Raw genomic sequence first — 14,205 nt, 5'->3', positions numbered from 1 at the left:
ATGATTCAAGGAAGATCAACTCCCTCGGCCCGCCGAATCGTCACTGCGAGACCTTGTTTTGTGAGATATTTGGCATCGACAAAGATTTTGTCGGTTGCAGATTCGAGACTTGAGTCAGCCATTGAGGGGGCAACCCTGGAAGCACATGTTGGCTGGAGACGATCCAAGAAAATGGAGTCTTGAGGTCATCACTGCCGGAGTAGATATGCGCAGTCGCCGGTGAGTCGCATGGGAAGTAGTCCAGTGTTGTCGCGTAGGGTAAGATTACTGATAATCGTCATTATGTGTCGCACATGGGGTATTGCTGGATGGAACCCAGCGGAAGATGAAGCTTCAGTTCCAGCAAGCCAGATTCACACCGGTTGCTCCTCTGGTCAAGGCTGTGGAACAATCATCTGCTCCTGCATCTGGCCCTGTTCCTGGTGCTTCTCCTGCTCCGAAGCCCTGACATGGAGTCCTAACTTAAACCGCAGACGGCGCAAAGTGCGTTCAGAGATACCATAGCCTTCTTGTTGCAACATGTTCAGCATAGCCTTATCGGTCAGCTTATCCTGTATGAAAAGCATTTTAATGCGTGCATGTAAAGCCTCATCGCCTGTCGTTGTCCGATGTCGCTTGCGGATGCCCCACTTGCGAAGGCGGGACTGAATGGTTCGTTCCTTGACCTGGATATTATGACAAGTTTCGAGGGTGCGGCTGATAGCATCGCTGGTGATGCCGTGGTGGTAGAGAGTGATGATATCATCCCGGTAGGGTTCTAAATTGATTTGTTGGCGAGGCATTTTGGGGTTGAGTACTACATAGAGAAGAGAAGAGAAGAGAGTTGAGGAGCTTCGAGGTATTGTTGGCTCAAGGCGGTGAATCTGCGGGATGGTCACTTCCGAGGTTGTTTTGTTTTGATATGGGATGTCGTGATGTCCACGGGGTTTTCCTTGGATGAAGAGATGGATATTATTAAATACTATGTTGATAGGACGCAAAGATCCCGATACAGTTACATGCAAGATGCTAATTAAATCTCCCAGATACCATCTTCCAAAAATCAGATTCAAGTTATTATTGCATCTTCATACATTCATTATGCATGGTGAATTATACCAAGCAACATACCAAGCAAATCACAGACTACTTGGGATTCACCCGTTTGTCTGATCCATTTGGAGAAAACAAACAGTCTAAACCTTTTTCTCCGCCTCCACAGCAGCAGCCGCGCTCGTTATTTCAGGGCTAGCCTTGTTCCGCTTCGCAATGCGGAATCCACCCAGTAGGAAGAAAATAGCCTGTAGACCAAGAATTACTGCGAGGGTAACCATGGCACCGATGACACCTGCCACAGCGAGTGACATCCCCGAGCCACTAGTGCTAGAAGTGCTAGCAGATCCGGAGTCGCTGCTGGCGCTGGCCGAACTGGCACACTTGCCGTCCGTGTTGCCGCACATGGTGCACCACTCGTCATCGGAAGTAACGGCGATAGCTTTGGTCTTTGAAGAAAAGTCGTCCCAGGAGAGAAGCTCGCTCGACTGGCCGTACAGCGGGTATGCAGTAGGCTCAGAGGAGCCCGTGATGGTCCCATTGTGGAACATGAAGCGCACGCTGAGGTCGGACTTGTCAGTTGGGAAGTCGGTGCCACTGGCGTTCGTCACCAGTTCGAAGACCATAGACGAGGCGTAATCCGGGATTCCGGTGAAGTTCACGGATGCAGCAGGCATCTGCAAAAGACCAAAGAGAGCGAAGATGGTGCCATAGGAGCCGAATCCAACGTTCAGCTTGGTATTGCCCTTGGTGGCGATGGTCTCGTTGAGTCCGGCTAGGATTTCGCCTGCCAGAACGGCACCGTCGATGGCGCGCACTTTATCGGAGGAGTTGTAAGCCAGATTGAATTCATGGCTTCCAGCTAGAGAAATCAGCTGGTGGTAAACCTCGTCAGTCAGGTCTGACTTGTGAGGGAATTGACTGGTAGAGTTATGGATTTTGCCGACGTTCAAGTAGTCGAAGATAGTATAGGCGTTTTTGAAAGTCATATCGGACGAGGCAAATGCACCGTCTAGCATGGGCGAAAGCGATTGGTAGAATTCTTTGGTTGAGGATAGCAGCGAGGTGTACATTTCGGAGGAAAAGTAATTGTTGCTGCTCACGGTGGCTTTCTGACATCCACTGGAGCCCTGCAACCAGGTAGAATCCTCGGCGTTCTTGCTTGTAGTGGCCGGTACCAGCTGAATGAGCTGATAGCCATTCAATGGTGCCTCGACCGAGGTTCCATTGCCTAGGGTCTGGGAAGCCACTTTTCCCACGGGGGGATATACGCCCTGCAGGAAGCCAGTGGCGGAATTTTGCAAAACGGTATCCGAGGGAGCGGAGGCACTGATCTGCTTTGGCTTGACCACATCGGCACTAATGCCCTCGATCTGCTTGGAAGAGTTTGACGAGATGTATCGGTCGTTGTAAAAAGATCCCGAATCAAAGACCTCCCGGTAGCCCAGGTCGGTCAGTTGAGTATTACCAAAGATCTTTGCCGTGCGATCTCCATGACGGGCGAAGATATACGCACCAAGCACACGCTCAGCATCAACAACCGGAGACAAAGATGCAGCCAGCAAAAGGCCCGACTGAATAGAGTACCGCATTGTGAAATAAAGAAGTAAGTAAACAGACCTCGGGGGAAAAAAACAAACCAAAAAAAAAAGACAAGCAAAATCTCCGGGTGCAAGGCTCTTTTTATCTGACAAAATGTCGGAAATTCCAAGGTTGCGGGCAAGACCCATTGACTCTTCCCCTCAGGGTCTTCAACCCCTCCAGACAATAATAAGCTTGTCAGCTTGGCGGGGAAACCCGGATAAGTGGGTTATCCATGGATTATCCATAGATTTTCCATAGATACATAGTCAAATGATTGGTCAATATCAAGTTCAGGGATGTTTGACAAAGTCAACTAATTAGCTAATTGACTAATTGAAGGCATCTCCGCGGTAGCCCACGGAGTTGCGATAGCGGAGAGCGGCCCAGTCGAGACCTTGGGACGAAATTGACTTAGAACGATCTTGGCAATTAATATAAGTGCTGTGTTTACTGATAATCGGGTGATACTCGGGTGATCATCGGGAAGGTATTCAAAAATAAGATTCTCTTTCCTTTTCGCCTCTAGACTCCAACCTACATTACTACATTTATATCGTGATATGAAGAAAAAAAAGGAAAAACAGGAACAAAACCCAGAGAATGTTGGAATCGTATCGTTTGTCCTTTATGCCACCGTAACACCCTTGTCACTCATTAGCTCACATCCATTTCGCACCACCCCGACCAGCCCTCCAGTCTGAATAGCTTCCGAACCACCTCCGGCAAGTCGCCATTCAATCTCGGCCAGTCCCTCAAGCCATGTGATACGTGTTTGAGCGGGAACTTCAAGCTGTTGGAGTTGGTCGGCTAGTGCCGAGAGGATGTCCGCCAAAGCCAAACCCTTGGTGGTCTTGAGAGTTTGCACGGTGTTCAGACAGGAAGTGACATCGCTGGTGGAGAGGATAGTGGTCATGATTTCTTGAATATCGGACGGGTGCGGGGCGGCAATGCAGTCATAGATCGTCGCATTAGTGACAGTCTCAGGCTCGGGACGAGGGGCTTTAGGGGCGTCTCTCATCGGCAGCGGGATACCTAAAAAAAAGAGAGAACAATCGTCAATTGGGCCGGATGTGAGGGAGAAAGGAAATGAACTCACTGCTGGCAAAGCATGCCTGAAGCACGTTGAGGGCTCGTCGCATATCACCTTTGCTTAGTGTCACTAAACTATCAACCGCATCAGGCTGTATCCGAACACCCTCGTTCTCAATGACCTTGTCAACCAAAGTCCGAATATCAACTTCCTTCAATGGACTAAACCGGAATCGTGTACACCGGGACAGGAGTGCCGGAGACAGCTTATGTGTGTAGTTGGCAATAACGCAGAATCGGGTATTGGCCGTGTAGCGCTCCATGATACGGCGGAGGGCCATTTGTGCGGTTGAAGTCATCGCATCGGCTTCGTCCAGAATGATAAGCTTGAAGCCTGCCAGAGGGGAGCCGGCAGTGCCTTGGGGGCCATATTGAAAATCTGTTTGGTGCCTGTTGGTGTTCACGGTAAGCTTGTAGTCCAAACCGAGAAAATTCAAGGTCACGAACTTGCAAAAGTCTTGATTTGTTCTCGAACAACATCAATACCACGGTCATCACTTGCATTCAGCTCCAACACCATCTGCCGCATGTTTTTGGTGCCGTAGATCCGCCGCGCCAGGGCCAGGATAGTGGAGGTCTTTCCGGTTCCTGGAGGTCCGTAGAGGAGGAGATGGGGAAGTCGCTGTATGAACATGTTAACCAGGGCCGATCGTACATCTATCATCGTAGGGATTTATTACATTTGTCTCCACGAATCGGTTGATAGTCGCGAGAATGTCTTGATGGCCAGAGACATCATCTAGGCTGCTTGGTCGGTATTTCTCGACCCTGACAGGTTTCTTTAGTATAGAGAACACAATTGATATCATTCTCAAACTCACCATGGCAAATTATCTTGAGCCTCGACTGGTAGATCGGCGACAGTTCTCTTTTTTCCACTCGCGTTGTCAGAGCTAAATTGGACGTCCTTGGGCGCATCCACGTCCATTGCATCCTCGTAGTCTGACATGACGAAGGTTTCTTGAATCGAGGCAAATAATCAAGATCAACAGCTGTACCAAAAAGAGCAAGTAACCGTGAAAAGTGCCCAAATTGGTTTGACGCGTGGAGCGCGTAAAGAGGCTCGGGGCGGAAAATCATGGAGCTTGGGGGAGACTCCACAGATGACATCCCGCAACTGCCTAACCTCCAACGAGGTCAACTTGTCCCCTCCACGATCTCTTTGATTGAATTTCCTACAATTTAATTTTTTTGACGCATTCAGAATGCCTGTGTGTTTTGATACCTTCAGATCTATCCTAAAGCCCCTTATTAACCCTCAATGCAGGCATACCACTCCATCTTCTTGGAGGACCGCGATGTCCCCGTGATAGGTAGGCGACTCCTATCAAATCTAGCGCAGCACTTTTTGAGCTATAAACAGACGTTTCAGGGACCAAAATTGACCATAGAATGTCTTCTGACTAGGAAACTTCCCGATTCTTCCCCTCCGCACCCGTACTCGTGGCCCCGCATACACATTGCCCCCGCTTCCCAACACCGACGACCTCGATGTGTCGCCAGAGAGTGAATCATATGACTGTGTCGATGAAATCCTCTCGCTCTTCCGTGCCAATGTCTTGTTCCGCAACTTCGAGATCAACGGCCCCGCTGACCGCATGCTCATTTATGGAACTCTATTTATTAGCGACTGCCTTGGAAAGGTCAAGCCAACTATGAATGCCCGTGATGCGGAGAAGGTAAATTTTGACATGATATACCGAAAGCCCGATATAGCAGAACTATCATTGACAATCGTATTTCCAGGCCCTGACCAACGCTGCCCTCGACAGCTTTGCTATTCCCGGTGATGTGTCGTTCCCGCTTAACCAGGCCTTTGAGCCCCCGCGCGACCGCCAGGATGCCGAAACTCTTCGCCAGTGAGATTATCGCTGCTATACATTGCAGGACAATTTTAGCTAACGAGCTTTTGCGATTCTAGGTTCATCTCGCAGGTGCGACAGGAGATCGCCATCCGCCTACATGCTAGATTATACCCCGGTGGAGTCGGACCGTCAAAGGTAAGATGGAACAAAGAATAAGCACTTGATCTATCCCAAATACTGATCAATTGTAGTTCTGGCTGAGTTTCACGAAGAGAAAGTTCATGGGAAAGAGTCTCTAGACGACGAGCGTTGCTGTATATTGTTTGATGAAATTCAGCGCATGAATGAATTTGATACTTGATTCAAAACCACACTAAGCGTTTTGCGTAACGACCAGAGAGGCTTGGTTGTGTATACTTGCATATCTGGGAGTTAAACTCGTGCTCACCTAGCCCTAAATAGATGCCCGGTATACCCAAACAAGGGGTAGCCACTGGGCAGCTAGAGTAAGTCGGATCCTACGAAAAATAAGAAGCAAGTTGTTGTAATTGTACATTGAAATGCTATTCGATCTATTTTTTGAGGTCATTTATTCGTGAAACCTAGGACGTCATCTCCACATCTCGATCACTGATCGGGGTAGATGTCGTTTCCACCTTCCGTCTCTTGCGCACGTTGCCAGCTGCCTGGATATTTTGTGTGGTGGGAAACACGCGAATGCCATGGAAGAGATATCCCTCTGCGCCACCACGTCCAGTCATGAGGGGGTGGGTTCGACCAGGCAGAACTTGCCAAGGGCGCACACGCGACGTTTGCAAGGTAGGTGGTAGGAGAATTGTCGGATCAACCACAAATTCTTCATAAAGTGAGGACAAATCAACGGCCTCTCCTTCGGAACTCTGCGATTCTAATTCCCGCTTCTTGTTGATAAATGCGGTCCTCCGAGCAGTGGAGTACATGTCTGTCAATTCAACCAGAGACTCAACCGTCGGAGAATACACGACGACAGGGGCAGACCCCGCAAGGAGCGGGACCATTGTCTTCAGGACGCTTGCTGGCTCCAGCAAGGTGGACACGATCAGACCGTCAAAGTTGCCGGCCCGGGCCTCATCCACAACTGCTTTAACTCGCCCCCATCGATTGCGCTTGTGGTAATACGCAGTGCGCTTGCTTTGTTTAAGCTCTGCCAATTCTTCTGCCGGTATGACGGGTGGTTCGTTGGCGTAGAGTGGATCGGAGTTGGGGTCAGCCAACTGCATCCAGGAAATTGATTTGAGATGGGTGTGAAGTGGGTGGGTTTCATCGGGGTTATTGGTGTCATAGCCAAAGAATTTCAAGAGTGACAAGTTCGGTTGTGAGTATGGGTGAAAAACGGTGATGGTGTTAGTAGTAGCGGACATTAGCTGGGGACGTATGCGCCGGGGTTTTGAGGGGCCAGTAGTCTGTTCGGATTCTGTGACATTGGGGGTTGGGGCACTTTGCTCCTCTACCGGGTCTTCGTCGGCATCGTGAGGATATAAGATCCCCATGCGCTCAGCCATCGCGGCAACAACAAGTCCGCCAGTCTCATCAACGATGGCATAACGTCCATGTGGTTTCATCCCCTCACCCACCTCAACATTTCCGCTGTGATGCACATTGCCCCAGCACCCGATGAGACCAATGTGTTCGTCCCGTAGCTCCATGGACTTTTGCGCATCGCGTTCCTCGATCAAGTAATTGGCAAGAAGGCCAACGTCCAGAGGGAGAATGGTAAATCGTTTCAAATACTTCTTGCGTTTCCGCAGCGTGTATTTGGCAAGAGAAAATGCAGTCTTCTGGTCTATTGCGCTGTGCGATTCCAGGAGCTTTGCGACAATGTCTTTCCCCGCGCCACCGGCCTCTCTCTTCAATTCTTCAATTTCTTGCAGAGTCAATTTCTGGGACGAGTTTTCGTCATTGATTTGACGATTTGTTCGCATCGGCATTCCATTTTCGCCAGTATCCACGTCGTCACCCTCCCCATCTCCCTCCCCGTCCGCGAGAAGGGTCTCCGCATGTAACTCAGTTGCTGAGACGACACGTAGTTGGTGGCCAGCGTCGTCGCATGCATCGAGGATTTCAAAGGTGAAATAGAACGGTCGTCCAATAATCTGATTGGCGGCAAAGTTACCGAATCTACCCAAATTGACGATTCTAGTCCAATGTTAGTTCTTGCGATGGAATCTTTCCCCGCATAGATCAGAGAGTACTTACGTATCGGGAATGATCTGGATGAGTCTTAACTGATCCGACTGGAGCCGGATAGCCACGAACTGGCCCGGGCGAATATAGGAATGCATGATGGCGATGGAACAGCTGTGCCTCGAGCTCTTCCACAAAATTATTCTGGGGACTTTTATGGTCGATAGAATTACAGCCAATCAGAGGATGAGGATACTCACAGCCGGGTGGATAGATAGTCCGTGATGTTGATGCCTGAATTATATGCCTTAGATTACTGGCTCCAGGCCTTTTCGTCATAAGTCTTCATAATACCGCTCCATACCGTACTCAAACCACAGCTCCACCCTAGGCCCACTAATGTAAGTGAATAATACAGTAAATACCAATACTGGCGTCGGAGCTTCCCCCAGGTCAACCCGCGATCGTAGTGGATCTGCAGAATCCGGGTGCCTTGCGAGCGAGAGTACTCCATAGAGACTCTGAGATCATCATCCACCTCCGTCATTGCCTTCTTCAACATAGCTTTCTCTCCATTTGGGGCATGATATTGTTTCCGAGCTCAAGCTAAAGGCTAGGCTGTTGCCTATCACTGACGTATACGCGTATACGGGCATTTCAGCCCCTACCGCCCCGGCGCAAGGCGTTTTCCTTATACCTCATGGTTTATTGTTATTATTTCGAGGTCACATCCTAAATTCACTCTCAGATCAACAATACAAACTCTGCTGAGTGCATTCTTCATTGACGTTGAGTGCTTTATAAGCCTTCCCATTTTTCCAGGGCTATAGAACTATACGTGAACTCAAACCTTCGCCCCCTCCGCCCCCCCAACAAGGTCAACGGACGTCTTCATGGGCCTGCGCAAACAGCCCCCACCGCGTCTGGAAAACATTAGCAAGTCAAATCTTCGATCGGGCGCACGCTCTCCCAAATCGCCCAACTCTGCATCCTCCCACCGGCCGACTCGTTTGAACCGATTTCCTTCTGAGGACTCTATCTACTCCCCCGACCTCAACACTTCACCTGCGTTTGACCTGATGCCACTTGAGGAGGCACAGCGGTCGCCAGTGGGGTCTCCCGCCAGCCAGCCACCGAACTCATGGCCAGACAGTAACGGAAGGCCGGATGATGGCCGCTCCGGTCAGTATAATCAGTATGAGGGAGCATACAAGGAACATGTAAATACCAACGGGCACTGGATTCAACCTACACTGGTGGCAAGTCAACAACCAGGAGTAGTGGAGAATGTCTGGCAGCCAACATCCGATGCCGGTCAAGCTTCAACTGGAGAGCTACCAGTACAACTACAGTCGAATAACCCATTCTTGAAGCCTAGGTCGGCAGAGCATACTCAAGATCTTTTGGATCGCAATGAATGGGCGCGTGATTCACATGCGACTTCAAACAGTGATGCATTGAGCCAATGTATGACATTGTGAAAGTTCTCTCAAGATCATATTTGTTGCTAACAAGTTACAGCCGAAGGGTATATTCCAATGACTGCACGGCTCTCTCTTTTAGATGAGCCTCAACAAGAATCACCATGGGCCGAGCCCCCTGGCCCTCATTCTCATTCCCAGCAACGCCCTGTGTTAGACGGCCATCACTTCGATGATAACTCACCGTGGGGGTCTCAACAGTCCATCAAGGTCTCAGCCCCCCAAGAGATCTACTTAAAGGAAGTGCAGTCTAATCCATATGTCCCAGCGGTTGCTGTGCAGCCGTCTGGTCTATCTGATGGGGAATACAACCCCCATGCGCAATATAAACCTTCATTCAACGCTGGGAGGCTCGGATCGGATGCTGGAATCAATACTCCATCTGTTGCTCTCTCTAGTCAAACCTCTGCCACATCTCATGAACTAATCGATTTGGGTCTGCCGGGCGCCACTAGCAATTTGGGGGTTGAGACCGGGTCTCATGCTGCGTCTTCGTTGTACTCAGAACCAGTGGCGAACGGGGCAAGATCATTGCCAGAAAAACAAGATCTCGCAGCTTCCGTGGTGCAACAGCCACAGCAACCCCAAGTAATCCCGATATTGTCTGCTGCAGAAGCTGCACGACAAAAGGAGCAGAGATCAGAAACTTACACCATTCGACACATCCGATGGACCGATCAAAGTGGTCAACTGCTCGAGTCCCCAATTTTGGTCCAAAATCAAAACGGACCCTGTCCACTTCTGGCTCTTATAAATGCATTGGTGCTGCGAGCGAACCCCAACGTTCACCCACCAATCGTTAGAGCTCTGTCAACCCGCGAGCAAATTTCTCTGGGTCTGCTAATCGAGGCGATGTTTGAAGAGTTAACAACATGCCTGGGTCCTGACGAGGAGTTTCCGGACATCGAAGCACTCACCCAATTCCTGACAATGCTGCATACGGGCATGAATGTTAACCCACGTTTGACAATGGTGAGTTCATGTGATGTATCCGTCAAGGGGTCACTTATACTAACGTAGTGTTAGGATTCTACTGAAGGATTTGGCACTTTCCTCGAAACCGGCGATCTTCGACTGTACAGCACATTTGGTATACCATTGATCCATGGCTGGCTAGCCTCTTGGTCCAGTCCCACTCATGCCGCCATGTCCCGCACTGCTCAATATTATGAGGATATTCAAATGCTGCCCTTTCGCAGACAAGCGTTTGAGGAACGGGTGGCGCAAGGCGAGACACTTAAACCCGAGGAAGAGAATGCCATGGCGGACATCCAAACCATTCAACAATTCGTGGAAATTGAGAATGCGACACAATTAAGCCCATTTGGCTTGACACAGCTTTCGACTAAGCTTACGCCCGGATCTGTCTCAATTCTTTTCCGCAACGACCATTTCTCGACTCTATACAAACACCCACAATCCCACCAACTCTACACTTTGGTTACCGATGCTGGCTATGCGGGCCATGCCGAAGTAGTTTGGGAATCTCTAGTCGATGTGACAGGGTTTAACACGGAATATTACTCTGGCGACTTTCGCCCCGTGGGCGCTGGTTCTTCGGCCCCATCTGGTCCCGATCCGGGCCGCCCCCGAATATCGAGTGAGCCAGTCACTCATTCTCCAAATGCCAACGAAGCATCGAATTCCCCCGAGCCGACTCAAGAACAGAGTGATGCGGACTATGCATATGCTCTCTCACTTCAATTCCAAGAAGAAGAGCAACGTGAAAATGCTAGGAATGAGCAGGCTCGCGATCGTCGCACGTCTGTCCTGAGTAATTCTTCCAATCGACCCTCTCCTTCACCTCGACCATCACCTTCACCTCGCATGAGCAATGTACCTAACCGATCTTCGAGCGTTGCCAATACGGTTAATCCTCAGCCTAGACCCCAACCACAACATGGGCCTGGGCCTGAGGATCCAAACGCCCCTCCTCCTCCCTATGAACAGGCTGCTAGTGGGCCGCGCTATTCGCCCCCTGACAGAAGATCATACGGCGGTGCTGCAGGAAATCAGTACCCTGGCAACCGGAATTCGCGGAATCGAACCTCGCAGTATTCTCACCGGCCGCGCCCGTCCGGGCGTGCGGGGGATCACAATGTAGCGGAGACAGAACGGAACAAAGATTGCATAGTTATGTGAACAATGCAACACCTGCAAATGATGAGAGGCCCTGATACCTCTTTTTCTTTTTCTTTTTTTACGCCAATACACTTGATGACGGAATGAATATGACACAACTACCTACTCCCGTACATACTTTGTATATATTGTAGAGAAATAATATGTCTTTGATTAATCTGTATGATTCCATATGAAACATACTAGTTTCTTATTCATTCTCCTCATTCTCCACGGGGTTACAAAAGCCAACACGGAGCTTCTCCGCGCCTAATAAACAGATATAAGCCAGGTAACATGTGACATGTGAAATGCCTACCTCTTTTCGGACATGTCCGCATTGGTTACATGTAATTGACCCTAAGGTTGGGGAAATTAAAGGACTCACCTTGTATTTGTGGGGAATAGGCTTCTTGATTGGAGGGGTTATTATGGCGCCTTTTCCCAGCTAGTCTTCCTCCGTGAAAGAGTAAAGTATGCAATCTATTCCAATTTATGCCAAGCATACGCCAAACTCATCTACAGGTCCTTTAGCCTAAGTCAATGGTGGCGTTTTGGCACGCTCTACTCCGTAATGTCGTGAAGAACACAACCCCGGCCCGCCGGCCCGCACGTTTGGCTGGGATTAGGGCTTAGTATAAAGAATGTTGCTATGATCAAATTGGCCATAAATATCCTTGGGGTTTCGTTGGTTTTGTGCAGCTTTACGAATCAAGATCTGTAGATTCCCCCTGATAGTAAATCTTGCCATGCAGATTCTCCTTTCTGGTGCCCTCGTGGCTCTCATCGGGATAGCCCAGGCTGCCACTACCACTCTGACAACAACGACCAAGTCCACAGCGCAGGTAGCTGCTACTACTTCGGCAGGAGCTGTTTGTACTGGAACATTTAGTGCAATCTCGGCTTCTGATTTTGTGTCGAATCTGCATCCCGGTTGGAATCTGGGAAATACCCTTGACGCTGTCCCCGACGAGGGATCTTGGAATAATGTCCCCGTTGTGGCATCGACATTTGATACGGTGAAGGATGCCGGCTTTAAAAGTGTTCGACTCCCAGTTACCTGGGCTTATCACTTTATCGGAAGCTCACCTGATTGGACTGTTGATCCAACCTGGTTGCAGCGAGTTTCTGATGTGGTTGATATGATTGTGGCCCGTGGACTCTATGCCATCGTTGATGTGCATCATGGTATGCTATATGAACTTATATCCAAGATTGGCCTTAGCTGACATAAAATAGACTCATGGGTTTGGGCAGATGTTACCCAGTCTGGAGCCAATCTGACCATGATTGAAGAGAAATTCTACAGCCTCTGGTATCAAATTGGAACCAAGTTGGCCTGCAAATCCAACCTTGTTGCTTTTGAGCCTATCAACGAGCCTCCGTGCAATACTGCGGCCGACGGTACCGAACTCAACAAACTGAACAAGATCTTCCTCCAGGCTATCAATGATGCTGGTGGGTTCAACCCGCAAAGAGTTGTTACTCTAGTCGGGGGTGGTGAGGATAGCGTCAAGACTGCAGACTGGTTTGTTGCACCTTCCGGGTTTTCAAATCCATATGCTATTCAGTTCCACTACTACAGTCCCTGTGAGTCATACGTGAGTGCATATAAGGGGTTGAGTTGAACTGACTAAGTGGCTGGCTTCTAGACGACTTTATCTTCAGCGCTTGGTAAGAGTATAGACCCAGTATGTTGATATTATGTACTGAGTCCAAACAGGGGAAAGACTATTTGGGGCTCTGACAGTGACAAGAGTACTGTACAATCTGACTTCCAGCAGCTGCGCAACGCTTTCCCCAATGTACCTCTTCTTTTGGGTGAATATGATGCTTCACCCACTAACACCGAGCCCGCTGCTCGATGGAAGTATGTTGACTTCTTGATCAAAACTGCAGCCAGTCTCGACATCTCCTGCGTTCTGTGGGATAATGGATTGGACCACTTGGATCGAACCACCGGAGTGTGGCGTGACCCTAACTCGCTCTCTATCATCGCAAAATCCACCGAGTCTACTGCAAATAGCTTGCCAGATAGTACTGAGGACGCTTCTGCAACCACTCAGTCATCTTCGGCTTATATTTTCCATCAGTATGGAACAGCTGTGACAGCACAGACTCTTCCATTTATCTTCAACGGTAACACCCTCTCGTCCATCAGTGACTCTACTGGCTCGTCATTAGCGTCGGGAACAGACTATTCTGTTTCGGGGGCGAACATAATCTTCACAGCTTCGTACTTATCCAAGCATCTTTCGTCCACGACAACACCGGGTATCATTGCCACTCTAACCTTGAAATTCTCGGGAGGTGACTCGTCCCCTGTCATCCAGATTGTTCAATGGAAGGTTCCAACTCTGTCGTCCACATCGGCAGTGGCCTCGTCTGTTTCTGGCTCTGACCTATCAATTCCAATCACCTGGGGTGGGCTACCAACTGTCGCTGCAGTAAAGGCTTTGACCAAGAGTGGAACATACCTGGTCGATGACTGGACGGTATCACTAGGTCCTATCCAGCAAGCGAGAGCCGTAAGCTGCATTCTATCCTCCTTTTTGGGTACCTTTTGCCAATACTACATACTAATGTATCGATCTAGACCTACAGCAGCCAGTATAACTGGGACGACTCACATGTAATCCTCACTTCATCTGCAATTAGCTCTGTGATCTCCGCTGGTCAGTCGACCGTGTTCACTTTCGAGTTTTTCCCGCGGGATAATGGCGCTGTAAATGCTGTCAACTTTACCTTGACTGTCTAATGAAGGTTTATCTCAATGATGCTAGTAGTACTAAAGAAATGGTTCGAAAATATTATAAGCATTTGAGAGTGCTTGATCCTTAGCAGCCTCGGTATTAAATATCAGCCTTTATGTACAAAAGGGGGGCCCCCAAAATCCATCGCTATCATCAAGTCATTAAATTCCATGGCAG

At 49.3% G+C, this 14,205-nt stretch overlaps 8 protein-coding genes across 8 annotated transcripts; 3 read left to right on the top strand and 5 right to left on the bottom strand.

Annotated features, from left to right (window-relative positions):
- Nucleotides 1-374: 374 nt before the first annotated feature.
- Nucleotides 375-782, bottom strand: N7487_000041 (Clr5 domain-containing protein; the record flags this gene model as incomplete). Its single annotated transcript, XM_056867790.1, has 1 exon — nucleotides 375-782. The coding sequence occupies one exon, from the start codon at nucleotides 780-782 to the stop codon at nucleotides 375-377; it is 408 nt and encodes a 135-aa protein (XP_056732574.1).
- A 393-nt stretch (nucleotides 783-1,175) lies between these two features.
- N7487_000040 (uncharacterized protein) lies at nucleotides 1,176-2,624 on the bottom strand (the record flags this gene model as incomplete). Its single annotated transcript, XM_056867789.1, has 1 exon — nucleotides 1,176-2,624. The coding sequence occupies one exon, from the start codon at nucleotides 2,622-2,624 to the stop codon at nucleotides 1,176-1,178; it is 1,449 nt and encodes a 482-aa protein (XP_056732573.1).
- Nucleotides 2,625-3,241: 617 nt separating this feature from the next.
- On the bottom strand, nucleotides 3,242-4,654 carry N7487_000039 (replication factor C subunit 3; the record flags this gene model as incomplete). Its single annotated transcript, XM_056867788.1, has 5 exons — nucleotides 3,242-3,648; nucleotides 3,713-4,084; nucleotides 4,153-4,327; nucleotides 4,386-4,473; nucleotides 4,527-4,654. The coding sequence occupies 5 exons, from the start codon at nucleotides 4,652-4,654 to the stop codon at nucleotides 3,242-3,244; spliced, it is 1,170 nt and encodes a 389-aa protein (XP_056732572.1).
- Nucleotides 4,655-4,890: 236 nt separating this feature from the next.
- Nucleotides 4,891-5,878, top strand: N7487_000038 (actin-related protein 2/3 complex subunit 3). Its single transcript, XM_056867787.1, has 6 exons — nucleotides 4,891-4,916; nucleotides 4,973-5,018; nucleotides 5,113-5,384; nucleotides 5,452-5,564; nucleotides 5,627-5,705; nucleotides 5,762-5,878. Exons 1-6 carry the CDS (start codon nucleotides 4,911-4,913, stop codon nucleotides 5,807-5,809), a joined length of 564 nt encoding a protein of 187 aa, XP_056732571.1. The 5' UTR covers nucleotides 4,891-4,910; the 3' UTR covers nucleotides 5,810-5,878.
- A 234-nt stretch (nucleotides 5,879-6,112) lies between these two features.
- On the bottom strand, nucleotides 6,113-7,831 carry trm6 (tRNA 1-methyladenosine methyltransferase subunit GCD10; the record flags this gene model as incomplete). Its single annotated transcript, XM_056867786.1, has 2 exons — nucleotides 6,113-7,685; nucleotides 7,746-7,831. The coding sequence occupies 2 exons, from the start codon at nucleotides 7,829-7,831 to the stop codon at nucleotides 6,113-6,115; spliced, it is 1,659 nt and encodes a 552-aa protein (XP_056732570.1).
- A 177-nt stretch (nucleotides 7,832-8,008) lies between these two features.
- On the bottom strand, nucleotides 8,009-8,220 carry N7487_000036 (uncharacterized protein; the record flags this gene model as incomplete). The annotated part of the gene is made up of 2 exons (XM_056867785.1): nucleotides 8,009-8,069; nucleotides 8,099-8,220. The coding sequence occupies 2 exons, from the start codon at nucleotides 8,218-8,220 to the stop codon at nucleotides 8,009-8,011; spliced, it is 183 nt and encodes a 60-aa protein (XP_056732569.1).
- Nucleotides 8,221-8,566: 346 nt separating this feature from the next.
- On the top strand, nucleotides 8,567-11,296 carry N7487_000035 (MINDY family deubiquitinase; the record flags this gene model as incomplete). Its single annotated transcript, XM_056867784.1, has 3 exons — nucleotides 8,567-9,140; nucleotides 9,195-10,126; nucleotides 10,181-11,296. 3 exons carry the CDS (start codon nucleotides 8,567-8,569, stop codon nucleotides 11,294-11,296), a joined length of 2,622 nt encoding a protein of 873 aa, XP_056732568.1.
- A 728-nt stretch (nucleotides 11,297-12,024) lies between these two features.
- On the top strand, nucleotides 12,025-14,033 carry N7487_000034 (putative extracellular endoglucanase; the record flags this gene model as incomplete). The annotated part of the gene is made up of 5 exons (XM_056867783.1): nucleotides 12,025-12,463; nucleotides 12,515-12,865; nucleotides 12,928-12,949; nucleotides 12,999-13,803; nucleotides 13,872-14,033. The coding sequence occupies 5 exons, from the start codon at nucleotides 12,025-12,027 to the stop codon at nucleotides 14,031-14,033; spliced, it is 1,779 nt and encodes a 592-aa protein (XP_056732567.1).
- Nucleotides 14,034-14,205: the final 172 nt, after the last annotated feature.

This window comes from Penicillium crustosum (genome assembly GCF_028827405.1).
Source record: "Penicillium crustosum strain IBT 35664 chromosome Unknown utg000001l_segment0_segment0, whole genome shotgun sequence".
In the NCBI taxonomy this organism is placed as follows: Eukaryota; Fungi; Ascomycota; class Eurotiomycetes; order Eurotiales; family Aspergillaceae; genus Penicillium; species Penicillium crustosum.
Note: the sequence above shows the minus strand (reverse complement) of the source record. Positions and strands in the feature narration are given on the sequence as shown.